A 26,342-nucleotide genomic window follows, 5' to 3' on the forward strand; every position below is an offset into this window, starting at 1 on the left:
GAAATTTTGGAGCGAAATTGAATACTTGAAACATCACAAACTTAAAAAATCGATTTTCGCCACATGTAAAACTCGTGAATTTCAAAGAGAATTGTGGTTCTCGCCGTGAAAATATTGTCTCAATTTTTCAGTGATTTTTCCCTAAAGTGGAACACCGAAGAATAAGAAAACGAACGAAAAATAGAAATGATGACTACTGAAAAAGGAAAAATGTGGTGAAGGGGGTGTTGGGGGAGAGAGAAAGAGACAAGAAGAGATAGAGAAAAAGACAGAAATAGATTATATCTTTCTGTCCGCTATGAGACGTGGAAACTACCTATTAGACGGGGTGGAATGCGTAGGCGCCTTTTGCATTTAATTATGGGGGAATGGTTGGGTGATCAGAGATTATCGAGCATTTTGCAAATTTTTGGTAACTTTGGGATAAATGTGAAAATTTTCGGAATGTCTGTTTGGAAATATTACCCACTCGTACAAAGTTCGGCCCGGGGACGAAGTGTGAAGCTCGTTGAGGAATTTCGATTTACGTCGGCGCTCTACCGTACTTTACCCATAAAATAGTTTTAAAAGGTACGGTAGTCGCAACGAGACCCACACATTGTCCTCGGGGCGAACAACTTTCAGCGAGATGTCAGCCACCGGCGAAAAAAGTGCAAGAATGGGCGGAGCTCAACTACAAAATCGAAATTTTTGGCTATTTTGAAGGTTCTGTTACCTAAAACGTCAGAAATTTCAAAAAAAAATCAAATATGCGGCAAAATTGCAAAAAGGGGTGTGGTCTAACAGTGGGCGGAGCCTAATTACCATTTTGAGCGAACTTATGTTGATTTTTTGAACAAAAACGTCAAAAAATTTCCAAAAATACCAAAAAATCATAAACCGTGCGGCGAAGTTGCAGAAAGGGGCGTGGTCTAAAAGTGGGCGGAGCTAAACTATGATTCTGCAGGGATTTCTGTCGATTTCAAGGCAAAAACTTTTAAAAATCAAAATCTCAGAAAATACCGGAAAAACGTGCGCGGTAGTTGCAAGAATGGGCGGAGCTCAACTACAAAATCGAAATTTTTGGCTATTTTGAAGGTTCTGTTACCATAAAACGTCAGAAATTTCAAAAAAAAAATCAAATATGCGGCAAAATTGCAAAAAACTGGGGTGGAGGTCAACTAAAAATGAGAAAAAAATCAGGAGCTTTTGACGCTCGTAGAAACCGTGCGGCAAAATTGGAATTGTGGGCGTGGCGTATTTTCCGAAAATTCACAAAACCCTTGTTTTTTGAATCCACTTCTTTATTCAAAAATTACTGTTACACCACAGATTTCAACAAATCGAGCAACACGGATTCTTTTTCTTCTTTTTCTTTTTTTCCACAACCATCTTCTTCGTCTCCACAATCTTCTTCTCCGGCGTCGTCGTCACACTCATCGGTATCGGCTGGGGTACCTCTGCCGCTTTTCTTGGTTTCTCCTCCGAAATGGTTTCTGAGGGTCTAGCTGGGGAGATAGTCGATTTTGGTATGGGAGATTTATGGGGCTCAACGGATTTCTTTGGAATTTCGGACTCCTCGGAGGTTTTGGAGGTTTCCGAGGTTTTAGATTTTTGGGATGATTTGGTGTTCTGGGATTTGGATTTGTCGGGGGTTTCAGGAGTAGGCACATCTGGCGTTTCAGAAGATTCCGAATTTTCTGACATCTGGAATATTCTTCGTACAGCAGGGTACCATGGTTTGTCCCTACGCCAGTCATCGTTCTCCACTGGTTTCTTCTTCACGTAAAGCTTCTTTGCCCTAGGATCCTTGTACCCCTCTCCAACTTTTTTAGTATAATGTTCAGGCATCTCACACCGACAATGTTTCCCCCACGCATCCTCAATCTCAGTCATCATGAGTTCCACCTTCAATCGCTCGTCTCCATCACTATCCGTTTCGAAAAACTCCTTTCGCTTCTCCATTTTCGCCTTCTGAACTTCTTCATCAGACATCCCATCGAATTCTTCCAAATCCTTTGGAATAGTCTTATCCGCCATCACTCTCTCCCAGAAATCTAATTCATTGCTAGGCACGTATCCTTCCAAATCATCATCTTTTTTGTAAATCCGATGGGTTCCAAATTTATTGGTACGGAGGACTTCACCCCAGCGAGTCCTACGTTTTTGGTCTTCTCGGATCTGGAACGATTTGGTACTTCTGTGAGGTGGTAAACGTGCTCAGGCCAGAGCTGTTTTGGCCAGAAGACGTTAGAGCGCACTTCCCAAAGTTATGAATACTGTCAAAGAGCTCTCTGTGAACTCAGGGTCTAGGGTCTAGGGTCTAGGGTCTAGGGTCTAGGGTCTAGGGTCTAGGGTCTAGGGTCTAGGGTCTAGGGTCTAGGGTCTAGGGTCTAGGGTCTAGGGTCTAGGGTCTAGGGTCTAGGGTCTAGGGTCTAGGGTCTAGGGTCTAGGGTCTAGGGTCTAGGGTCTAGGGTCTAGGGTCTAGGGTCTAGGGTCTAGGGTCTAGGGTCTAGGGTCTAGGTCTAGGGTCTAGGGTCTAGGGTCTAGGGTCTAGTGTCTAGGGTCTAGGGTCTAGTGTCTAGGGTCTAGGGTCTAGTGTCTAGGGTCTAGGGTCTAGTGTCTAGGGTCTAGGGTCTAGGGTCTAGGGTCTAGGGTCTAGGGTCTAGGGTCTAGGGTCTAGGGTCTAGGGTCTAGGGTCTAGGGTCTAGGGTCTAGGGTCTAGGGTCTAGGGTCTAGGGTCTAGGGTCTAGGGTCTAGGGTCTAGGGTCTAGGGTCTAGGGTCTAGGGTCTAGGGTCTAGGGTCTAGGGTCTAGGGTCTAGGGTCTAGGGTCTAGGGTCTAGGGTCTAGGGTCTAGGGTCTAGGGTGTAGGGTCTAGGGTCTAGGGTCTAGGGTCTAGGGTCTAGGGTGAGACACAGACAGACACCGTGCTTACTGTGTTCTCACTATGTGCATCCTGCGTTCATTAACTAGTGCAAACTTCTAGTCGGTCAAACTACACTGGCTGAAACCCGCTGATCTGCGTCCTCACTGCGTAGCAACTCAAGCCTGATATGGAGCAGACTACTCACCTTCAAATATTTCTTCTTCAACTCTTGATACTTTTCCGTCTCCTCCACCAAATGCAACTGCTCCTCTCGTACCGCCCATTTCACATCTTTCCTTGTTTCAGCCCTATTTTTATGCATAACCCTCAAGTACCCTTCAGGACGGTCACAATTGTAATAGATGTTCCCTTTGGATTCCTGGAAATTTAAAAAGTAGTGTTTCCTGATTCCTCTCGAACTTAATTACCATTCGTGCTCTCATAACCTTCATCTCCTCCTCCATGTCCTCTTCCAAGCCACAATTTTTGTTACACGGCCCCCATTCGAATTCGGGGTACCTTCCATTCTCATATCCAATCGTCAAACGACACGATTCTCCCGGTGCCAGCTCATAAAGACCGTACGCCGCAGAGAGGGTGTCCCCTTGTTGTCCCCATGGATTAGCCGTCTTGAAATCAACCAAAAAATAAAAGGAATCAAATTGACAATAGACATCTTGAGTGTCGTTCGTTGGATTCTTGATGGTCACTTCTAGCACACCTTCCGACGGAATTTCAAGACGTTTTGGACTGATTTCTAGGAGAAATGGGAGATCAAGGGAGGCTGGAATTGTTTTTAATGTTTTGCTAGGTCGTTTCAAAACCGGTTGCTTACATTTCAAATACCTCAGTGTATTTCTGGCGTCTTTATATTTCTTGCGCATTTTTGAATAATTTATTGGGGATTCAAATGGAAATGAATTTGAGGAATATGAAAAGTAGAGCAGGGAGTTTTCGAAATGATGACAACACGCTCACGTAAACTACAGTAAGATATACAATTTGGCCTTTTCCAGTTGAAAATGACCAACTTTGAGAGAGCGTTACGGTATCACTGATTGGACCACAAAGTAAATTATGTATTAATCATACAGAACGAAGATAGAGCTCCATTTTTGTAGTTGACAACTTTTTTGTACGAACACTCCCTAGCATGTTACACATCGACAAAGTAATTTCTCCCTCAAATCGTCCCATTTCAGTGCAAAAAGAGTGTTTATGAGTTGTCTCCTTAAAATGACCATAACTTGCTAGGGAGTGTCCGTACAAAAAAGTTGTCAACTACAAAAATGTAGCTCTACCTTTGTTCTGTATGGTTTATACATAAATGATTTTGTGGCACAATCAGTGATATTGTAACACCTTCTCAAAATATTTGGAAACTTCGATTGGATTTCGACACCGGACATTTCAAAGCCAAATGTTTGACATTTCCACGTTGAGCGGGAAACCAGATACAAAAAAATGTCCCCGAATTCGAACAGCCCGCATCTGAGCAGAACCGTCAAATCTATATATAATGGCTTGAATATAACCTTTAACCGTCTTTTAATCGGTGCTGATTTGTACTGGTTCAGTTTTTGGAGTTTTTGGATAAAAAAAGTGAGTTTTTGGATAAAAAGTTGCAAAATGTCTTGGTTTCAAAACGTCCTAAACTGAATTTTAAGTTTAAAATGTTTGGAAACCGGGGAGTTTCAAAACTGTGTTGAAATTTACAGTTTCATGCGGTTAATTGGCCTGAAAAACGGGGTTTCGTGAAAGTTGGAACAAAAAGTGTCGTATTTTTCCAATATATTTTCTAATTTCTGATGCCCTGTTTCAAAACGTCCCGGTTTAAAAATGTTTGCGGGCTTTAAATGGACTAGAGATTTTTTTGCTTGACGATTTAGTCTCTCTGTTCAATTTCTAACAGAAATTTTTTTAATATAATTCATTTATTCCAGAATAACGCAGTAAACAGTATTCTCACAATTCAAACTTCTTCACTGGAACATCCGGATCAGCTTTCGGAAGGGTCAATGGGATGCTACAGGGTCCTTCATAACTCTGAAATTATCAATTTTATTATTTATGGATTTAATTTTATTACAGACCTGCGAGCAATCAACAAATTCCTTCTTTTCAGATTTTTTCTTGGTGTTCTCCCATTCTTTATACTTTCTGACTCCTTCTGTCATATTCTTCAATTGAACCAACAAATTTGAGAATCCATTTTTCAGTCCTCGAAGATTTTTTATAAAACTCAGAATATCAAAATACTGATTTCCTTCATACTCTTCTTTAATAAACTTCTCGAATGAATCAATTTGAGTATCTTCTGGAAATGAAACGGTGGCTAAAAACTCTTGAAGATTACTCAGTTCCAGATTGAAATCCATCGTTGACAGCTTCCCAACGAAATTTGTAATAAAGTCATGGATTGCCTTCCAACCATCTGATTCTGACATCTCCGAATCATCCAAATCAATCAACTCTTCCCAACTTTCTTGAACTTTCCGAATTGATTCAATCGCCTCTATTCCATCGGATATCCCCTTCAGATCATCATTATTCAATGGAAAACTCTCGATATAGGGATCACTTTCTGGTTTCCACCCATTGATTTCTTCCACCAACTCATTACCTTCTCTGAACATGAAAACCGTGTATGCCATTCCCGAAAAGGCTAGATTTGCATCTACATAACCGATTTTCACAAATGTATCGATGAGTGGTTTCATAATAGATACTGCCTCCTCAAGATGTGTACAATTCAGGAACGTTTGAAGTGTTGTCAACTCTTCCAGGACTTTTTCTAAAAACTCGTTTCCATTAGCTTCTGCAAATTTCTTCATCGCATCATGTTCCTTCCGCTTGATGGTCTCGAACATCATGTAGCTTTGGTTGTTTGGTCTGAAAATGTTTTAAAGAGTTACACGAGTTACATTTTCGTTCTTAATTTTAAATGTTTTCAGTGCGTTAGCCGGTGCATGGCGGTCACGCCGCGATTTTTGCCAACGCGATTCTAATAAGACTATATGTTAATTGACAATACCACTTGTCTCCTCTTAAAATACGATTTCCCATCTGGATCATTTCCTAGTGATGACACTCTTTTTTGGTTAACGCTCAAGTGCATAAATTAAAGTGTGAGGTTCTCGTTGCGGAATTTTGATTTACGGCGGATTTCTACGTTTCTCATAAAATAGTTTTAGAAGCACGGTAGTCGCAACGAGACCCACAACTTGAACCCGGGTCAAACTTTGATCATGCGGTCAGCCACCGGCGAGATGGCATTGCCAGCTGACTTATGAAACGTAATCATATCAGAATTTCTGAAATAAACATGGTAACGTCCGTGTTTCAGAAAACAACTGATTTTGAACCATTAGAGAGCACTGTAAAATCACTCACTTGATGTGTTTCAAAATGACATCGAACTCGGACAAATCGATTTTCTTCATCTTTTCTACTGCTTCTCGTATTTCACTGTCAGATAATCCACTCTTCTTATACATTTGAAAATCCGTGAAGTTCACAAATTTTTTCAGTCGATCTAATTCTTTTTCGAGATTCAAACTTTCCAAGAAATATGTGGTCAAATGCGGTTCGAGACTTCTCAGTTCGGTTTCATCTTTCGAAAAATCGGTTGAAAAGTCGTAATCCTCGAGACACATTCGTGCAAATAGTTGCTCTCCGTTCTTTACAAATTCGATCATATTCTTGGTCGTATCAAAAAATGATTGAATTTCTTTTGAAAACATAGAATACTTCCATTCAAAAGTCTTCATGTGAGATGCAAATTTAGTCATTCGATGTGACATCCAATTATCGATTGATTCAAACTTTTTGAACCCTTTTGTTGGTGTCTTGAAACTTTTCAAAGGATTCATATCCTTCTGGATGCGGGACCACAATTGTTCAGTGTTGTAGATGTTTTTGTCGCTTTCTAGTTCCGCCCAAAATTTCATTTCATTGTAGATCACATTGAGTTTCTCCGAAAACTCTTTCAGAATGTTTATTTTATTCATTTTACCCGACAACAGTTTTGTGGCATTGAACATTTTTACCACAGGATTGAACGTCACATTTCTGTGTAGAAATCCCGCAATCTCGTAATGGATGGGAATTCGAACAACAGCTCTATCCATTAATGCGAGAGCAAATCCAATCACATGTTCAATTTGCGCACTAGTTGGTTGTCTAGAACTCAACAGTTTCTCAAGTCTTCCCTTCAAATCTTGTAGAAAATCAGGAAAACGTTGGTCGAACATCATTAAACCTATAGAGGTGGTTATGTTTTTGAAGTCTGTTTTTCCAAAGTTTTTTAGTCGTTTGAGTAAGTCGTCCAAATCTTTTCTCGGCCCAAAATCAATTTGTGGTTTCAAACCAACTAATTCCTCCAACACCTCGAATCCATTCATTATCTCCATCATTGTCTCTTTACTTATCTCCGCTGTCTTCACGTACTTCATCAAATCCACCACTTCTTTTTGCCCTTCCATTCCATTAAAGATCTCCACGTCATTTAACCCATCAGAAAAATATGGGAACCCAGGGAAAAACACTTTAACCACATCCGTTGTTGATATTTTCTCATTGAGCAATTCAGATTTCAAATGGAAATCTTCGGCGAGTTGAGATATTTCACGGATTTGGATATGTATTGCTTTCAGTGAGGAAGCTGAAATTTTTTTTTACAGATAAGAGATTTTAAAGATTAATTTTGACTTACTTCCCGCCGAAACTGGTTGAAAACTTAGTAACAAGAGTGTTACAATTGAGTATTTCCACATCTTGATCAGGGAATGAATTTTTTTCAGAATGTTGATTCTTATCTTGATTAGAAACAAATGAGAGCAAAGGTCAAGTTCACGTTTGGGCCAAAATCTTTTTTTTTTGAAATTTTTGAAGGAAATGTCACGTTTTTTTAAAGGAGGAGTGAAGTAATAATGTCTGATTGCAGATTCCGATACGTTAGCTGAAAATCTCTCTACACTTGTTCTCCTGAAAGTAGCTTTGGTGAAGACCTTATTTATCAATATACTCTCTCATTTTTGGTGTCGAAATGTTCTGGTTTCAAAATGTTTGCGGCTTTTAAATGTTCGTTTTGCTCTCCAAACAGGACTTAAGACTTTTCTGCTTGACCCCTTAATTCCTGTTCACATATGTTCAATTTCTATTAGGTTGGCAAGAAATTTTTTGGGTTGTTTTTTCAAGTTGTTTTTACTCAAACAGAAAGCATACCAAATAACAAACATAGTAACCATCTTAGTCCACAACTGTCTCCAATTTACTGGGTACGTTTCCGATACCTTCCTGCCAAAACTCCGGTTGTTTCAAGCCAAAATAAACTTTGACCCATTTTTCGACTTGACTTTAAGTTTCGAAGTCCTGTTCAGCGCTAGCGCCCTTGATTACCCCGAACATATAATAATTCGTTAGAAGAAGGTCAGAACTCTAATTGGCGTAAGCAAGAACTATTTTGCAAAATTAGGTGAGAAAATACGTCGTCGGTTATATGGGAAAATTCTAGGATAAATGCTTTCCCATACTTCAGGTCAAGCCGACCAATTTGAAAAAAGGTATGACCGAAAACACCTTGCGTAATAAGATTATGGCCGGCACTGTTATTTAGTATTCAAATATTAATTTTTTAGGTACCAAAATCACATCTTTTATTCCCACAAAAACTAAAAAATCACAGTTCAAACTTTTTTACGGGGGCATCTGGACCAGCAGCTGGAAGTGTCACCTGGTTGTTGCAATTGAGATGGCTCTGAAAATTACTTCATAAGTCATGTTATTCCGGACGAAACGCTTTGGAACAAAGTGAAGAACATAAAATATACCTGCGAGCAATCAACAAATGGTTTCTTTTGATCGTTGTCTTCCGCATTTTTAATTTTCTCCCATTCCGTAAATTTGCTAATTTCTTCATTCATTTTTTCCAATTTACTTGAGAAATCCGGGAACTCGTTTTTCAATTTTTCCAAATCATCAAAGAAATTGAGAATCTCCTTCCACTGGTTCCCTTCATAATCGGTTTTTACAAACTGTTTGATACTGTCGATCAATATTATATTTTCATTCGTAAAGTGTGCTTCAACTTTTTCATCAATGTTCTTCGTATCTTCGCGTAACAGAGATTCAACAAGTTTCGAAACAACCTTTTCAAAGTTTTCCCATGCAAACCATATTGGTTTAAAATCCAATTCATCTCGTTCTTCCCAATCATTCCTCCAGAAATTAGCGATTTTCAATGCTAAACCTTTAGCTTTGATTCCATCTGATATTCTCTCCAAATCCTCCTTATTTAATGGAAACTTCTCAATGACAGAATTGGGTTCAGGCTTCCAATTCTCGATTTCTTCCATCATTTGGTAAGCATCTTGGAACATAATCACTGAATCTGATATTCCTACCAAAAAAATTTTCGCTTTCCACTTGTCAATTTTTTCACATGCATCCAGCAGCTCGTTTATTACAGAAAATGAATCGTCTTTGAAACAATTCAGAAACGTTTTGAACTTCTTGAGTTCCTCGATGATATCATCGGTATGCTTTCTTGGATTTAGCTTGCAAAACGATTTCAAAAAGCCGGCTTCTCGTAACAAATGTGTATGTAAACATAGATCTCCTTCGGGGACTCTGAAAAATGGCATATTTTGTATTGGTAGTCCTCGGTCGGTCACAAGTACCGATATTTGAGATAATATTTTCTGATTTTTGACTTCGATATGCTGAAGAAAAAACAAGGGAAATTCGAAAAAAAACTAGGAAAACTAGGCCGTGGTGGACAAAGTTAGTCCGTTAACTTTTAAAAACTGATTTATAACTCGCTAGGATTACAGAACAAAAACTCCAGAACATTGTTGACAGCGTAGGACAATACATGACACTGGATTAAAAGATTAAAAGAAGCGTAATCTTTTTTTTCGTGCCGTGGTAAAAGTGCAAATGAAAAACGTTTTAGAATACCTGGTGGTTAATTTGTATTCTCACGATTATCTGTCTTCTGAAAATTGTCGAAAAATTCCCACGTCGTTGTGCCGAAAAAAAGAGAAAGAACCAAAAGCCCAATTTGCGCTCAAGGGATTAAAAAAATCTTAATGAAAAATTTTGATGATGTATTCAACGTTTTTGTCTAACTCATTTTTTCAAAGGGGGACTGCGCTATGTATTTGAATTCAATTTTTTTTTCTACATGAATCGAAGCAGACTTAGAGGGAGACAATAAAACTCTCTTGAAGGTAGGTCAGGAAATGTGATTGATCAAAGACAGTTATGAGCTGTCAAAGTTGTCAAAACGCACCTTCATGGTACACTTATTCTTTGAATTTTATTGTCAGTCCTTAAATCTGCGTCGATTAATTTTTTTTAAATTTGAATTCGAATAGCGCAGTCCCCCTTTAGAACGAGAAAATCAAATAACTTACATTCTCTTCATCAATTCATTTAGTTTACTCTCACTTATTAGTAAGTAAAGGTAATCAAACTGGAAAAATTTGATTGTCGTGCTAATCGCCATGTCGTGTTGATTCTTAGCCGACTTATATTTTTCCAGGGTCTCATTCAGCCGTTCCAGTTCGCCTTTCTGCTTTGAGAAATCAACTGAAATTCCGTCATTTTGGAGACACTTGCTGATCGATGTAGGAAGATTTACAGTCTTGTTGTACAGATCCAGCAGGTGACTGATAGATTTTTCGAAAGGTTTCCATTGATTCGAAAAGTGTGTGAACTTCCATTTGACGGTGTTCAAGTGAGAAGAAAATGATGAGATTCGATCGAACAGCGGGGATGGTAAACCGTTGTTTTTGTACTTCTTGAACTTTTCTATCATGTTGAAATCCTCCTCCATTTCTTTTATGTTTTGCATACTTTGAGACAAGGGTTTGTTGGAATGCCATTTTTTCAAAATGATTACATCACTATTTAATGCATCAAGTGGTCCAATAACTTCTCCCAATTTTTTCATATCTTGAGTTTTGGAAGAGAGTAAAGATATGATATTAGAAAGCCATTCGATTGGGTTAAAAGAAAGCGAACTTAGGTAAAGATCACGGTAATCTTGAATTTGACCTTTATACAAGTTAAAAGTGTTCGTCACGATTCTAGACATGTTTTTTTTACGCACACGCTCTCTCTCTGTTATATTTCTAATGTTTTCGAGCCTTTGCAGACCCTCCAATAAAACTTCTAGGGCCTCGTAAAAGTAGTATATGTTTAACTTCTGCCATGATTTTTTCGTCAAGTTTTCCTCTTCCAAAGTTTTGCACTTTCCGAAAAATTCATCCATCTTTCCTTTGAAACTGAAATCAATTTGCGAATTCAACTCAACCACTTCCTTCAATCTATTCATTGTCTTCTTAAACTCTTCCATTGTTTCATTACGTATTCTCACTTTTCTCGTCTCATCCAACAAATTGAAAAAATCGGTTAGTTCCTCTTTTCTATTGACCAACTCCACATTCTTGTATTTTTCAAAAATCTGATGATCGAAATCCGGATTCCAAACCGATTTAGCCGCGTCGATAGTCAAAACTTCGCCTCTCAGCATCTGGGATTTTAGCAAATATTCAATGGCCCGTTGATAGATTCCAGTGATTTCGACATGAGATTTTTTCAGTTGGAAGGTCTCATCTGAAGAATTGAAAAGTTACTTTTACAGAAACAGCTCAAACTTACGGTCGGCTAAAGTCGGTTTCAGATTAAGCACGATGATTAACACGAAGAATAACCTCATCGCAAAATTCTGGGAAGTTGAAATACTTAATACTGATGAAAATCTAACTGATTCGAATGACTGATAAGAAATGAGTGTAAGATCAAGTTCACGTTAATGCTGGAACAGAAATTTGGATTACTGGTTTTGTATTACACGTTTACAACCATATTTCCCATTTTAGTTTTTTAAAGTTTAATTTTGAGTTCCTAGTTTTTGACCAAAGTTTTTGATTTTTTATAAATTTTACGTTAAAATTATATTTAAAAATTAAAATTTTCGTAAAAAATCCAAAAATTTCAAAATTTCGGCTGAAATTTAGTTCGAAAATTTTTTGAATTTCAAATCCCTGCCAGAGAAAAATTCTGATTTCAAAAATTCCGACCCGTGACAAGTTTGAGAAAAATTGCCCGGAGGTAGAGGTAAATTCCCTAACGAGACTAAACCTAAGAAAAAAAACTCGGTATTAATGAAAGAGAAAAGAATCATAAAAGCAGGCATTGGAAAGGGAAATAGGGAAGAGAGTAATTACAGTACCACTCAAAATGTTATCAACTCTGGCTGTTTTGAGTGGAAAATTGCCAACTTTGAGAGTGTATTTTCTGAATGTTCGTCAAATTTTATTTTGTATGGGTTGAACAGAGTAGAAATAGCACATCATTTCTGTATTTTTTTGTTAGACAATCATATGACACCGAAATACAATGTCAAAGTTGGTCATTTTCCACTGAAAACAGGCAATATTAATAACCTTTTGAGTGGTACTGTATCTATCAAAATAGCTTATTATGTATCAACCAAAAACATACCATATTTTTGAGTAATTCTAAAATGGAGAAAACGAAAATTTGTTGGGAAAAGTGAGGAAACGGGCAATTAAGCAAATAATTGGCTCCGAGACGTTTCGACACCAGACATTTCGACACCAGACGTTTCGACAACAGACATTTCGACACCATTGAAAATCGAGTAAAATTTGTCTCAAAAAGGAGATGGTTTTAGGGTTTGAAGGGTCCGGGGTTCGACCCCGGGTGCTTCAAAAAGTGTTTTTTTTTGGCTTTTTGGTACCAATCTGACAACCAGGGTTCGATCCCCACGGGTATCAATGCTTTTTGTTTTTTTATTTTTAACATTTTGGTACTAATCTGACGTCCGGGGTTCGACTCTTGAGCTGGCGAAGCTTTTTTGACTTTGATTTCTGACATTTTTCTTTATTTAAGGTAGATAGAAGTAAGGGAAGATGGGAATAGCTCTTGATCAAACGACTTATACATGTTCTTGAAAAACCATTCCCTATTTTGTATGTTTGAGAAAAGTTTCTCCGTATTCCGGGAGTGGTTTTCTCGAACATTCGAATTATCATCATTTGAGTTGATGCACGCACAAGTCGTTTGACCAAGAGCTATTCCCATCTTCCTCGCAGTTTTACTTCTATCTAGCTTAAATGAAAAAAAAAAGTCATAAATCAAAGTCAAAAAAGCTTTGCCAACATCAAGAGTCGAACCCCGAACCTCAAATTAGTACCAAAATGTTTAAAAAAAAAACATTGATACCCGTGGGGGTCGAACCCTGGTTGTCAGATTAGTACCAAAAAGCCAAAACTAAAAATGAAACACTTTTTCAAGCACCCGGGGTCGAACCCCGGACACTTCAAACCCTAAAACCATCTACATTTTGAGACAAATTTTACTCGATTTTCAATGGTGTCGAGATGTCTGGTGTCGAGATGTCTGGTGTCGAGATGTCTGGTGTCGAAATGTCTGGTGTCGAAACGTCTCGGAGCCAAATAATTTTGTCCGAGACGGCTACACGGTCGCGTGAAAAAAACTCTTCCACCAAAGCGCCAGAAGAACGGCAATTGTAGCGTTTTAACCGATGTTCGTCAATAATAAAAGTTTCTTAGAATTTTCTAAAGTATAGTAATCTGCAATAAAAAACTTGACGTCAATCCTTTTTTTGTTGTAAAACTACTTATTTGATGACACGTGGGTACCAATAATAATGTAATCATCTCTTTTCCTCTTCCTTTCTCTCTCAACTTGCGCAATTTCCGACACCGAACATACTAAGAGCGGAAAGCATCGACCGTGTGTGTGTGTTATTTGAAGTGCTCATCAAACATTTTGATTGGCACAGGCCAACGCCTTTCCTCCTCCACAGAGGGGGCTCTCGAAAATCAGTCGATCAATTTGTTCATATGTCTCATCACTCTGTAATTTTTTTGTTATCAATATTATTACTATTACTGTACGGAGGTGTCTTAGGCCAGAACCTCTGTCAATCCAACATCTGTCAGAATGGGGGTACATGTCTTGTGGCTAGTACAGTACCCTCCACATCTACATGCCCAAAAGGTTCTATTTATTATATGGGGTACTGTTACCTATTCGATGAGACTGGGACCACAAGGACTTGGAATGATGTGAGTGCGGATATCCGGATTCCGGACACACAGATTTAAAAAATTGAACATTTTCTTTTCAGGCCGCCCTTTTCTGTGACAAAATGAACGGAGCCACCCTTCCCCTCGTAGAGTCCACAGAAGACCAAGCATTCTTTGCTGGCTTTGTGCCAGCCATGATTCCTTCTATGCCACGTGGGTAGCAAGCAATCGCGCTCTATGGAAATCGTTTTTTTTAGAAACCAACATCCGCCCGCCACCAGATGGAATTTGGACTGCCGTACGAGGGGTGAACAATATGACACGCCCCTCATGGGTTTCGTACCCCGGATCGTTTTTGATAACGGAGACGTTTTGGGCGGCACAGGAGCCCAATATTTATGTCAATTATAATGGTAAGGTGGTTGCATCTGAACAAATAGAGTTTGCCATTGGGCTTATTGAAAACTAATTTTGGCAAAAAATTGTTTGGTGGTCGAAGGTCAAAAATTAGTTAGGGAATTTTCAAAATGAAACAAAATACAAAACAATTGTTGTTCCATACTGTATTGGCAGAATATGAAAGTGTATCACGGTGTCCCTGGCTCCAAGTTTTTCATTTTTGGAAAAGTTTGTATATTGTACTTACTAAAGTCGGTAAGAGAACTTAGGTCGGGCACCGGGACGTTGTAAAACCAGACATTTCGAAACCCTAACGTTTTGACACTAAACGTGAGAAATATCGCTGATTGAGAAACTGAAATTTGAACAGAAAATGCTCTATTTTCAGCGATTTTTTCACACATTTGATGTCAAAATCTCATGGTTTCGAAATGTCTGGTTTTTGAAACGACTGGTTTCAAAATGTCTGTTTTGAAACGTCCCATAACTTAAACTAACCCCACTTTGGCAACTTGCCGCACAGTCTCACGCAAAATGCGGCACAGATTTTTGAGCCTTTTTTTCAGATAAATTGTAGCTGAATTTTCAGAAATTCTGTGTTAAAACCACGGTGCGATTAAAGATTGCAAAAAATGAAAGGAGTTAGGCACACGCCCCTTTTTCTGTGGCGGACCCCTTTAAGGTACAAACCCTTTAAGGAAATTTTCGGGTTTTCGGATTTAAAAACTCAAAAAGTGGTCAATTACGCTGCGTATCAAAATGCCACAACGAAACAGCGAATTGAGAAAGTTAAATTTTGAATTTCCCTCCAAGTCTAGTGGAGCGCGTTTAACTTCAGCAGACCCCGTGATTAGAATAACTACTTATTCCTTCCAGACGTCTGCGTGGGCCTCGAGTCCATCTCCTTCTACCGTGACTGGACAACCGCTCTCTGCAACGTGCCCAAGTACACCGTTTGCAAAATCCCGCCCACCCTAATCCAGGCAAAATACGTTGCCCAATGCTCATGTCCCACCGGCTACAGTGGTCAGAATTGTGAGACTCCAACGAATTCAAATCAACAAGACTCGTCGTCGACCCAACGAACCTGCGGGAGCGGTGATTTCCAATTCTCGTGTCCAACGAACGATCAGACGATTGTTGTGGATTACGCGTCGTTTGGTGCACAGGTATGAGCCAAAAAGTTAATTAGTGAATTACTCAACCAATAAAGTTCAGGAAAACTCAATGTGCAATCAGGCGAGTCAAGGGAGGGAGCAAACGTGCTCCAATGTCAATTCTCTTCAAACCGTCATAAATGCGTAACGGATTCGGGAAGTTAGGCCACAAAGATTCTTATCTTAAATTTCAGATGCCAAGGACTTCAATCTTGTGAGATCAAAAATCTCACCAGCACATTCGCCAACACTCCCTGTCCGGTACCCCAGGAGCAATACCTGGAAACCAGGTTACGGTGTCAGACAGGTTTGAGCTTGAGAAATTTTTTGATCTACTACCTACCGTACTCCTTTAAGCCCAACAGCCTTCCTGTTCATCTGGTCTAATCCAATATGATGGACGATGCTACAGTATGACAATTGAGACAAATGAGAAGAAGCAGATGACGATGGAGGATGCGGAGAGATATTGCTCGCAGAGTGTAAGCGTTGGCTCTGGGACGTTTCGAAACAGTTTCGAAACGTCCTGCAGCCTGTAATTTTTTTCATAGAGCATATACTGTTTTAGGGCGGTTCACTGGTATCATCCCTTCCGGATAATCTTTTACAACAAATTGTAAGAGAAGTGAATGATGAGACGAAGAAGACTGTGTCATTTTGGGTGGATGGAGAGCAGGGGTGAGTGCAAATTTTGGATATGTTATAGAACAAGTCTAGACCTTAAGTTTTGTAGTTGACCACTTTTTTGTACGAAGCCTCCCTGGGGTACTCTAGGTGTCCGTAGGTCAGTGAGCCCAGCAGGCACAGTGACTTCGACTTCTTACGCTAGTATCTCATTAGCCTTGAGTGCTATCAAAAAGTTATCATCTAATAAAATGTGTAAAATTTTAAGTTGATCATTTTTGTAGTTAATTATGTTTTACTATCTATGAAGATTCTAGAGATACAAAAGATTTTAGTTATCCTATCAGATAAGAGAGCCGAGGCATGTTGACACTCTAGCTTCTCTCCGTCTCTATCTCGAAACGTATAATAGTTATCAAAAATTGTCAACTACATAAATGTAGTTCTAGATTTGTTCTATAACATGACAAAAATTTAAAAACATAGAGCATCACCGCAAGCCTAGAAATCGGGCTAAAACGGGCCAACATGAGCCAGCGCGTAACTCGCTTCAAACTGAATTTTATGAGCTGAAAAATATACCAAAAGGTAGATCTTGGCAAGTTCTATGTTTGTAACCTATTATGAGCCCGACGGTCATTTGTTAATGTGCCGCGGACTGGGCTACAATTTCCTTTTGGCCACTTTCGCGATATTTGGCACTTGTGCCGAGCCCTCGGCACATTAATTTTTGTGGTTTTTGAAAAAAAGTATGTTAAAAATTTTTGAAGCCTAATGGCCTAGAAAATCAAAGCCGTGAACAAATATAACAAGAAAAGCAGTGAAAAAATATAAAATGGTCTTGAAACCCCTAGTTATGATCTAGAAAACCAAAGCAGTTCGAGTTTTATATCCGTGATCAACTACAGGCCGGAAGGCTAGAATAGATTTTTTGACCATTTTCACGTTTTGGGCACATTATCCCGGTCCGCGGCACATGCCAATATCCATCGTAGTAGGTCACATACATAGAACTCATCGAGATCTACATTTTGGTAAATTTTTCAGCTCATAAAACTCAGGTTGAAGCGAGTTACGGTCCTAGTCGGGCCAGTTTGCAAATATGTGAAAAATTCATCAGTACTGCCCCAGAGATATATCTCCCCAATTCCAGCTGTCAACTCCTTATCATCACCGGTGGCAACACCTCCCCCTCCTACTCCCAATGCCCCACATCTCCATCAGCAACAGCCAACGTCATCTGCTCCACCGTCCCTCAATCCACTCTCCCTTCCCGTCAATCTCAAACGGCGCCCGTCGACCGTGAAGCTCAAACAATGGCTCGTCGAGAGGTCTACACAGGTGTTCCGCCGTAAGTGACTCTTTTTTTCTTTTTATTTGAAAAATATTGAAAATGGAAACTCCGGTTATGATTTATAAATGGTCTCGGACTCCGAGTGACCTCTCAATTTTGGTCGGTCAATCAAATAAAATGAAGCTCCGCCCCTTTTTTCTCTAGTCTCTCCGATTCCTCATCGTTGATGTTCCTCACCCAACCGGTTTTCGCCGTCCTCTCCCTAAATGTCTGCGTCTCCACGAAATCTGTAATATTTTCGCGGAAGCTTGATTTCTATTTCTCCCTTGAACGAATGAGTCACTAATACGTAATAGTAGTTCGTCTGCTACAGGGCAGGGAAATTTTCTTTTCCGTTTCACATGGTTTTGTGGGAATAATGAGAAATCGAGCTGCGTACTTATTTAATATTATTCTAATAGTAATTATTATTAATATTTATAACGTTAAAGGAACATCCGAACCGAATGGGTAGGTCACATTTAGAAAATGCGCTCTATTGATAACTTGAAATTCGAGAAACTCCAAAACATCCAATTTTAAACTAAACAAATGCGCCCTATTGCAAATTGAAAAATTTTGAATTTTTTGGAGCAACAAACGCGCTCTGATGCTAATCAAGTTTCCAAAACTTCAACTTTTCGCTGGAGCGCGTTTTGCATTTTAGAATCTGCAAAATTGTCGTTAGAGCGCTTTTCCGCAAAAAATCTATTTTTCCCAAAATTTCAAAATTTCTCAAAAAACCAAACGCTCTATTGGACACGTTTTGAAAAATATCCCAATTTTGGAAAAACTCGAAAAACTGTGAAAACACTGCTCCAAATTGAGAAATGTTTCATTGGAGCGCACTTTCCGCAAAATGTTCTCGAAAAACTAAACGCGCTCTATTGACAAAAATATGAAAATTGTCATTAGAGCGCGTTTTCACTCAAACCATTTTTTCTTCGAAATTTGAATTTTTGGATATTGCAAACGTGCTCTATTGCTAAAAAGATTTCTGGAATTAAAATTTTGTCGTTAGAGCGCGTTTACACACGAGACTATGCAAATGCGCTCTGTTTTTGAAAACTTGAAATTCTCATTAGAGCGCGTTTTCTGCAAATATTTCAAGATTTCAAAAACCCAAACGCGCTCTATTGCTAATTGTAAGCAACACGTATCCCAAAAATTCAAAATTTCAGACCTACCGTACCTGACTCAATTAATAAAGCCAAATACTGCAAAAAGGAAAAAACAGATGGTATGTAAATCAAAAAAAAAACCTCAAATTTCCAAATTCCAGGAATCACGTACGACCAAACGCGTGCGTGTATGCAACACGAGCAACCGTGCCCCGATCCGGAAAATGTTGAAGGTACAGTAACCCGTTACTGTAACTGTCAAACTGCAAAATGGGAAGTGCCGGACACGACGAATTGTACTCATCGATGGGTGGCTGAGATGCAAACGGCAATTCAGGATAATCAACCGGTTGAAGATATTAGTTCGACGGTTAATAGGCAGTTGAAGTGAGTTTTTTTTTTAATTGGGTTTCTAGGCCATGAAAGTTAGGTCACCGGGAGTTGTTGTCTTGGGGACAAGTATTTCAAAAATTTGTGATTCTAGGCCACAGTTTTTTAGTTATTCAATTTAATCACGGTGTTTCAGTTCAATTTGGTGGCGGAGTAGTTTTTCAAAACTTCGGATTCCTAGGCCATCTAGTGAAAAACCTCGGCCATCGGTGTTTTCTCCAAAATTTTGAGTTTTTCTAAAAAAAACGGTTTTTTTATAAACGGTCATCAAAATTTTAGTAGTGGACTAGTTTTTCAAAATTTTGGGTTTCTAGGCCACAAAAAGAAAAAGTTAGGCCCCCTCATTGTTTTTTGTATTTAATTTCAGTTTTTCACAATAAAAACTGGTTTTTTTGGCAGAAATTTGAGTGACGGACTAGTTTTACCAATTTTGGATTTCTAGGCCATCTGGTGACAAAACTCGGCCATCACGGAGGTGGACTAGTTTCCCAAATTTTGGATTTCTAGGCCATCCGGTGAAAAACCTCTGCCATCACGGAGGTGGACTAGTTTCCCAATTTTTGGATTTCTAGGCCATCCGGTGAAAAACCTCTGCAATCACGGAGGTGGACTAGTTTCCCAAATTTTGGATTTCTAGGCCATCCGGTGAAAAACCTCTGCAATCACGGAGGTGGACTAGTTTCCCAATTTTTGGATTTCTAGGCCATAAAGTTAATAACCTCGGCTATCTTGGTGTTCCTAAAATGTTTGCCACCCATTTTCTTCAGTGAAAACTATTTAGGGTTCCTAGGCCACTTGAAGTTTGATGTTTTTCAACTAACTTTTCCTAGGGACTAGTTTTCCCAATACTACGATTCCTAGGCCACAATAACTCTTCCAACATCGTCTATTTCCAGATCTACAATCCAACGAAAACTCTTCGGTGGCGACATCACCGGTACCGTCCGTCTGAGCAACGACATGCTCAGTCTCGCTCGAAACCAATTCGATATAATGAACGACCGTAATCTCCGAGAGAATAAAGCGAGAAATTTCACCGAGAATCTTGGCGGCTCAGGGGATCAGTTATTGTCCCCGGTGGCTGGTAGAGTATGGGATCAACTGTCTTCTTCGATTAGAATACAACATGCATCAAGGTTGATGAGTGTTCTGGAACAATCTGTGCTCTTATTAGGGGATTATATGACAGATCAGAAGCTGAATTTGGCATATGTTAATTGGGGTAAGTTGGGCGGTCTGCAAGCGCGCTCTACTGCACTTTTTTCCAGCTATGGAAGTGGAACGCTCTGAACCAGAATCCCAAGCATTTGGAGCAGCTGCCGTTGCTCCTAACGTTCAAGACGATATGGGAATGACGAGGTAAGCAAGAAAAATGATTTTCGAAACGGTGAAAGTTCAAAAAAAGGCCAGCATTTGTTTGTTCAGAGGATTAGAGTATGGGAAGGTGGGGGAATCCGATTTCCGCAACAAAAAATAAATGAGGATGTAGTTTTTGGAGTTTTAGAGAAGATCGGGATCAGGGATGTGCGAAAAACTGTTTTGTTTCGAAAATTTTTGGAAAAATAAGAAAAAAATTCGAGAAAAAGAGATTTTCAGAGGCAAAAATCATAAATTTTGTCAAAACTGTGAGTACTTCAAGGACAGAACCCTAGGAACTTGTTTTTGAGTTTTGAGTACGAATTAGAAGTTTTTTAAAAGAGTAATCGAATAATCACTATTTGTTGATTTATTTTTGAAAATTTCATGGGAAATTTCCAAAATTTTCGAACGGTTTTTTTTCGAAAACCATTCAAAAAATTTTCGCACAGACTTGACCGGATATTAGATTTGACAAGGAAACTCTAACAAAAACTGGAAGACATGAAACCAAACAATCTAAAAAATTAATAAAATGTTCAAAAATGTTCAAAAATTGAAACATTTTGAAAAATTGAAAAAAGTTTTCCCAAATTTGTCCAACGCGTAATTCGCTTCAAACTCAATATATTGAGCTGAAAAATATACCAAAATGCAGATCTCAACGAGTTCTATGTTCGTGACCTATTACGAGCCGGATGGCTATTTGTTAATGTGCCGCGGGCCTCGAAAAAGTACCGGAAAACGCAAAAAATGGCCAAAAAAGCCATTCTAGCCCGGCCCGCGGCACATTAACGAATAGCCATCCGGCCCGAAGAATTTTACTCCACATACCGTACGACAGGGCCATTTTTAGTCCACATGAATTCAAATTATTTCCACAAAAAAGCGGAAGTCTAGTGAAGCGCGTTTGCATACAACTTGGCAGATTGCCAATTGACACAAGAATTTGTTGTATAAATTTTTGAATTTCGCACTAATTTTAAGCAAGTTTTTTTGATACTCAGATGCATATGGACTTCCTATGATCCTGCGAAACTCTTTCGCAAAACGAAATTTTGAAAAACTAGCTCAAAAAATGAAAAGCTACCACCAAATAAAAAAAATAATAAAAATGAACAGCAAATCTTTAAATTTTCTTACAATTCCATTACTGATAACTGGAAGAAAACGTTCTTTTCGATTTGTCATTTCTCGATTTATACGATCTTAGTAGGTCACAGATTCTAGCCCGGCCCGCGGCACACCACCGACTAACCGCTCGCCCGGTAGAATGTCGCGAATATAGAACTCGCCGAGATCTACATTTTGGTATATTTTTCAGCTCATAACATCGAATTTGAAGCGAGTTACGCACCATTTTAGCTGAATTTCTGAGAAATCAAAATCAATTTACAGAATGTCAGTAGCACTGAAGTGAACTGAGACACAAGGAACCTTTTTTAAAGTCCCCAAATCTTACAGACCTGTCAGAATCTGAAAGATTCAGAATTCTCAGCTCCCATATCATCTATTTCTGATTCCAGAGTAATGGCCGCCGCTCCACCATCTTCTCCACCCGCCGACACCAACACCACCATCAACTTCCCATCCCTCAAGCTCTCTCCAACCATCACCCTTCCATCAGCTTCGCTTCTCAGCTCCTTCACCTCCCCTTCTACAGTAACCGGAGGTGGTCCAAGTATTCTTTCCTCTTTTCAAGACGACACTCCAGTCGGCGCCTTTGCTCCAAATCTTAACAGGAATCCTATTAAACTCGGATATTATGCGTTCGCCGGGTTTGGACAACTACTGAATAGTAACGGGGAGCATACTGTAATTAATAGTCAAGTGATTGGAGCCTCAATTGAGAATGCGACTAGAAGTGTGACCCTTCCCACAGATCACCCCGTCACTTTCACATTCCAACATCTCACAACAAAAGAGGTATCGAATCCAAGATGTGTCTATTGGGATCTTCAGGATAGGTAAGTCATTAAAAGGGGCGTGGTCAATTTGAAATTTTTCCAGCAAATGGTCTACACAGGGATGCACACTGGTGTCCACCTCATTTAACTCATCACAATGTTCATGTACTCATTTGACGAGGTAAGAGAATGTGTCAGTGTAATTCGCCGAATTTCTCTGATTGCTATCTGTGTCGGGAATGTTAGTAAGAGGACAGAAATGAGGAAGAGAGGTTAGAGGGGGACAATAATAATAATGTTATTGACACAAACAGGAAGAATGTTCTAGATTTTAGTAAATTATAGTATTTGAAAAATAATTATGACATAATTGAAAATAATTGAAAAAAAAACTATTTTCTCAAAGAGGTTTACGTATAACCCTTACCTACTGATATTTTGATATATTATAAAACAAACTAAGGGTTACTGTGAAAATAGATGGTCGAGTTAACAGATCCAAGGCTTCCTTTTAAACCCGATTTCAAGAATATAGGAATTTTGGTCACTGTAGTAATTTGGTTGTGTAAGATGGTCTGTGTGATGGCCGGGTTACAGTCCTGGTCTAATAGCATGTTGTAGAGCAAGCCTAAACCTTTATTTGTCTAGTTGACCACTTTTTTGTACAATTGTTCCCTAGAAAGATATGGGACAGCAAAGCCACTCACATAGGCTTTGCGGCCTCAGGTTTTTATTCCGCATGTATCATTCTAGGAAAGATCCGTACAAAAAACTTGTCAACTGCAAATATGTAGGGCTCAAAATTTTATATACTTCATCAGTTTACAATATCTTGATAAAATTAAAACCTGCAATGTTATCCGTCTTAGAAATTTGGAAAACTGCCTCACTAATTTTCCTGGTGCAGAAGAAATAGTCAATTGCGTTAATAATGATTATACAATTTTGCACATTTTACATTTTTACTAGTTGTCAACGTTTTGGTATCATTGATGCTTACAGAAGCCCTTTAAGTTCAGCCACATAGTTTTTCCGCACGGCCGTGTAGTCCTTTCAGACAAGATTCTGCTCAATTCCTTGTCTTCTCACTTTTTCAACACATTTCGTGTATTCAGTCTGTAACGCGATAAAATAGAAAAAAAGTATGAAAATTTGCTGAAAAAGTGAGGAAATGAGGAAAAATCTTGTCCGAGAGGAGTACACGACCGCTTGGTAAAACTCTTAAACCAAAGCTCCCTTTGAGTCAGAAGAACGGGAATTGTGGCGATTTGAGCGATTTTTAATAATAAAAGTGTTTTTTAAAAGAATTTTCTAAAGTATCGGAATATGCAATAAAACTATGACTTCAGTCCTCCTTTGAGCTTTTGAAGGCATATTGTTACAGTTCAAAAAAATGAATGAAAACTCATTGTCCAAATTAAGTTTTCAGACAAAAAATCAAATTAGGTCGGGCCTCTTTTACCAAATTTTCACATTTTCACATTTTTGGGTTTGTCACGTCAGCTCAATGTCAGATATCAATTCCCAACTCCCATCCATATTTTCCAGTTTCGCCATCCTCATGGATGTCTCTGGCCAAGTTGGCCAATTCTCCGGTGGACTTGCATCTGCACTCGACGTGATCTCCACTATCGGATGTGCCATTTCAATTGTCTGTTTGGCTTTGAGTGTCGCCGTTTTCACATTCTTCCGCAATCTTCAAAACGTCAGAAACTCGATTCATCGCAATCTTTGTCTATGCTTATTGATAGCAGAGCTGGTTTTTGTGATAGGTACTGTGTGTCCAAAAGGTGTTCAAAAAACATTTTTTCTATGTATTCAGGAATGGACCGAACCGGGAATCGTACGGGTTGCGGTGTCGTCGCCATTCTTATCCACTACTTTTTCCTCGCCTCGTTCTGTTGGATGCTTCTGGAAGGTTATCAGCTATACATGATGCTTATTCAAGTTTTTGAACCAAATCGAACAAGAATTTTCCTTTATTATTTGTTCTGTTATGGTTGTCCTGCAGTGGTTGTTGCGATTTCAGCAGGAATCAGATGGGAGGATTATGGAACTGATACTTAGTGAGTTTTTTGTGCGGGTTGTCTGTGTGTCGGTTTGTCCAAAAAGGAGGTGGAGCTTAAGATTCTGATAAACTTTAACAGTCCTGAAATCAATAAAATTGCCAAAAAATCAGTTGTGACCCCGGTTCTATAGCTTCGGTTTAGGGCCGTTTTGAAACTGGGACGTTTCTAAACCGAGAAATTTCGAAACCAGACGTTTTGATACGATGACATAGTGAGTTTGGGGTTTTGGTGTCACCTCTATCTTTACCTATGGACTTTCAAGTTAAGTTGCAAAACCTCCCGGTTTCAAAACGTCTTGTTGTTTAAATGTCACGGTTGCCAAAAGCCCGAACTTTTTTTGAAAAATTCATTAGTTTTTTAAATTTTCGGAACCGAACGTTTCGAAACCGGTCGTTTTGAAACCGGGCGTGTTGAAACTAGACGTTTTGAAACAAATTCATTTCGATAAAACTGAAAACTAGTGAGTCTGTGAAACGCGCCAACTCCCTCTTTACCTATATTTTCAGGCTAGGTTCCCGGTTTTAAAATTTCTCGGTTTTGAAACGTCCTCATTTTCAAAAACCTGGTTTCAAAACGTATTGGTGCCAAAGTTCCGATAAAAACACTTTTTGAATATTTTTGGAAAATGTGTATACGTAGCACAACTGACATCTTTAACTCAGCTCGCTTTCATAATTATGCGGACATCCGGACATCCGGACACACCACAGAAAAGAGAAGATATATAACTGAAACTCCAATTTCTCCTTCTTCCAGCTGCTGGATCGACACCTCCACCCCGACTATCTGGGCATTCGTCGCCCCCATCATAGTCATTATCGCCGCCAACATAATATTCCTCCTAATCGCCCTAAAAGTCGTCTTATCCGTCCAAAGTCGTGACCGTACTAAATGGAACCGAATCATCGGATGGTTGAAGGGCTCTGCCACGTTGCTATGTCTTCTGGGAATCACGTGGATCTTTGGATTCTTGACTGCAGTGAAAGGAGGGACGGGCACGGCGTTTGCATGGATATTCACACTGCTGAACTGTACCCAGGGAATATTTATTTTTGTGCTTCACGTGGTGCTTAACGAGAAGGTACGTGCTACTATAGTAAGATGGTTGCGCACTGGAATCTGCTGCCTGCCGGATACAAGCAGTGCCGCATACAACAGCAGAAGCTTCTTGAGTAGTCGTCAGCGGATTCTCAACATGATCAAGGTGAATGGTCATAGTTATCCAAGTACAGCGAGCACTGATGATAAGGAGAAGCAGATGACACCGATAACGAAGACGACTGACTGGTTGAGCAGGTTGCCGAATCAGGACTCGGTTTCGGTGCCAGACAGTAATTTGAATTTGAACTCGAATCTCAATTCTAATCTCAATTCTGCGGAGATCCACGAGGTCCCTGAAATCCAAGAAATCCGCCGACGCGTCACCGTAGACCTCAACCCAATGGTTGTCAATAACAACTCCAATAACGAAATCGAACGGATAAGCCACGCCTCCTCAGATCCACGTGGCAGTGGTATCATCGAGGTGACGAATGTGGAGAAGAAGGCGCCGGTGAAGCGGATAAAGTTTCCTCTTGGCGCCAAGCAGAGTGAGCGGGGATCCCAGCACCGGACGAAAGTGATCACACCGGAATCCCCGGATTCAGCCAGTGGCACGAAAGATTACAGATTCTGATTTAATTATATAATTACCCATGACTACTTATTGCCCAAATGATCTACATATATGTACTATTATGGTGCTTGCTAAACATGACATATTTACTGGTAAATTGTTATTTATTCTGATTTTTGCATAAATTTGTTATCTTTTTTGGCTCTATTCTAGTTTAGGGGGCCCTTTGATAACTCGAACGTCCCAAAAAACACTAACAAGGGAAGTCTTTGGGGACGCCACTTTCAAACGACCCATAAATTTGGGTATAGGTATTTTTGACTACGTGGAGTCCATTTCTGCAGTCAAAACCTGCTAAACACCTCTGCGAGTCGAGTTATGAGTTCTCAAACTTTTCATGTGGTTAAGCTTTTTCACATAAATTTCCAAATCAACTAG

At 39.4% G+C, this 26,342-nt stretch overlaps 4 protein-coding genes across 4 annotated transcripts; 1 reads left to right on the forward strand and 3 right to left on the reverse strand.

Annotated features, from left to right (window-relative positions):
• Nucleotides 1-1,314: 1,314 nt before the first annotated feature.
• Nucleotides 1,315-3,730, reverse strand: GCK72_004551 (uncharacterized protein; the record flags this gene model as incomplete). Its single annotated transcript, XM_003104285.2, has 4 exons — nucleotides 1,315-2,160; nucleotides 3,052-3,225; nucleotides 3,275-3,630; nucleotides 3,682-3,730. The coding sequence occupies 4 exons, from the start codon at nucleotides 3,728-3,730 to the stop codon at nucleotides 1,315-1,317; spliced, it is 1,425 nt and encodes a 474-aa protein (XP_003104333.2).
• A 1,081-nt stretch (nucleotides 3,731-4,811) lies between these two features.
• On the reverse strand, nucleotides 4,812-7,621 carry GCK72_004552 (uncharacterized protein; the record flags this gene model as incomplete). The annotated part of the gene is made up of 4 exons (XM_003104266.2): nucleotides 4,812-4,892; nucleotides 4,940-5,738; nucleotides 6,240-7,509; nucleotides 7,561-7,621. 4 exons carry the CDS (start codon nucleotides 7,619-7,621, stop codon nucleotides 4,812-4,814), a joined length of 2,211 nt encoding a protein of 736 aa, XP_003104314.2.
• A 905-nt stretch (nucleotides 7,622-8,526) lies between these two features.
• GCK72_004553 (uncharacterized protein) lies at nucleotides 8,527-11,571 on the reverse strand (the record flags this gene model as incomplete). The annotated part of the gene is made up of 4 exons (XM_053724754.1): nucleotides 8,527-8,604; nucleotides 8,678-9,476; nucleotides 10,265-11,468; nucleotides 11,514-11,571. The coding sequence occupies 4 exons, from the start codon at nucleotides 11,569-11,571 to the stop codon at nucleotides 8,527-8,529; spliced, it is 2,139 nt and encodes a 712-aa protein (XP_053588948.1).
• A 2,347-nt stretch (nucleotides 11,572-13,918) lies between these two features.
• GCK72_004554 (uncharacterized protein) lies at nucleotides 13,919-25,964 on the forward strand (the record flags this gene model as incomplete). The annotated part of the gene is made up of 18 exons (XM_053724755.1): nucleotides 13,919-13,972; nucleotides 14,035-14,146; nucleotides 14,191-14,346; nucleotides 15,209-15,501; nucleotides 15,551-15,633; nucleotides 15,684-15,796; nucleotides 15,847-15,971; nucleotides 16,058-16,167; nucleotides 17,267-17,464; nucleotides 18,628-18,686; nucleotides 18,729-18,954; nucleotides 19,854-20,179; nucleotides 20,226-20,316; nucleotides 21,840-22,280; nucleotides 22,324-22,401; nucleotides 23,769-23,992; nucleotides 24,043-24,286; nucleotides 25,046-25,964. The coding sequence occupies 18 exons, from the start codon at nucleotides 13,919-13,921 to the stop codon at nucleotides 25,962-25,964; spliced, it is 3,852 nt and encodes a 1,283-aa protein (XP_053588949.1).
• Nucleotides 25,965-26,342: the final 378 nt, after the last annotated feature.

The sequence above is a fragment of the Caenorhabditis remanei genome, chromosome II, assembly GCF_010183535.1.
Source record: "Caenorhabditis remanei strain PX506 chromosome II, whole genome shotgun sequence".
In the NCBI taxonomy this organism is placed as follows: Eukaryota; Metazoa; Nematoda; class Chromadorea; order Rhabditida; family Rhabditidae; genus Caenorhabditis; species Caenorhabditis remanei.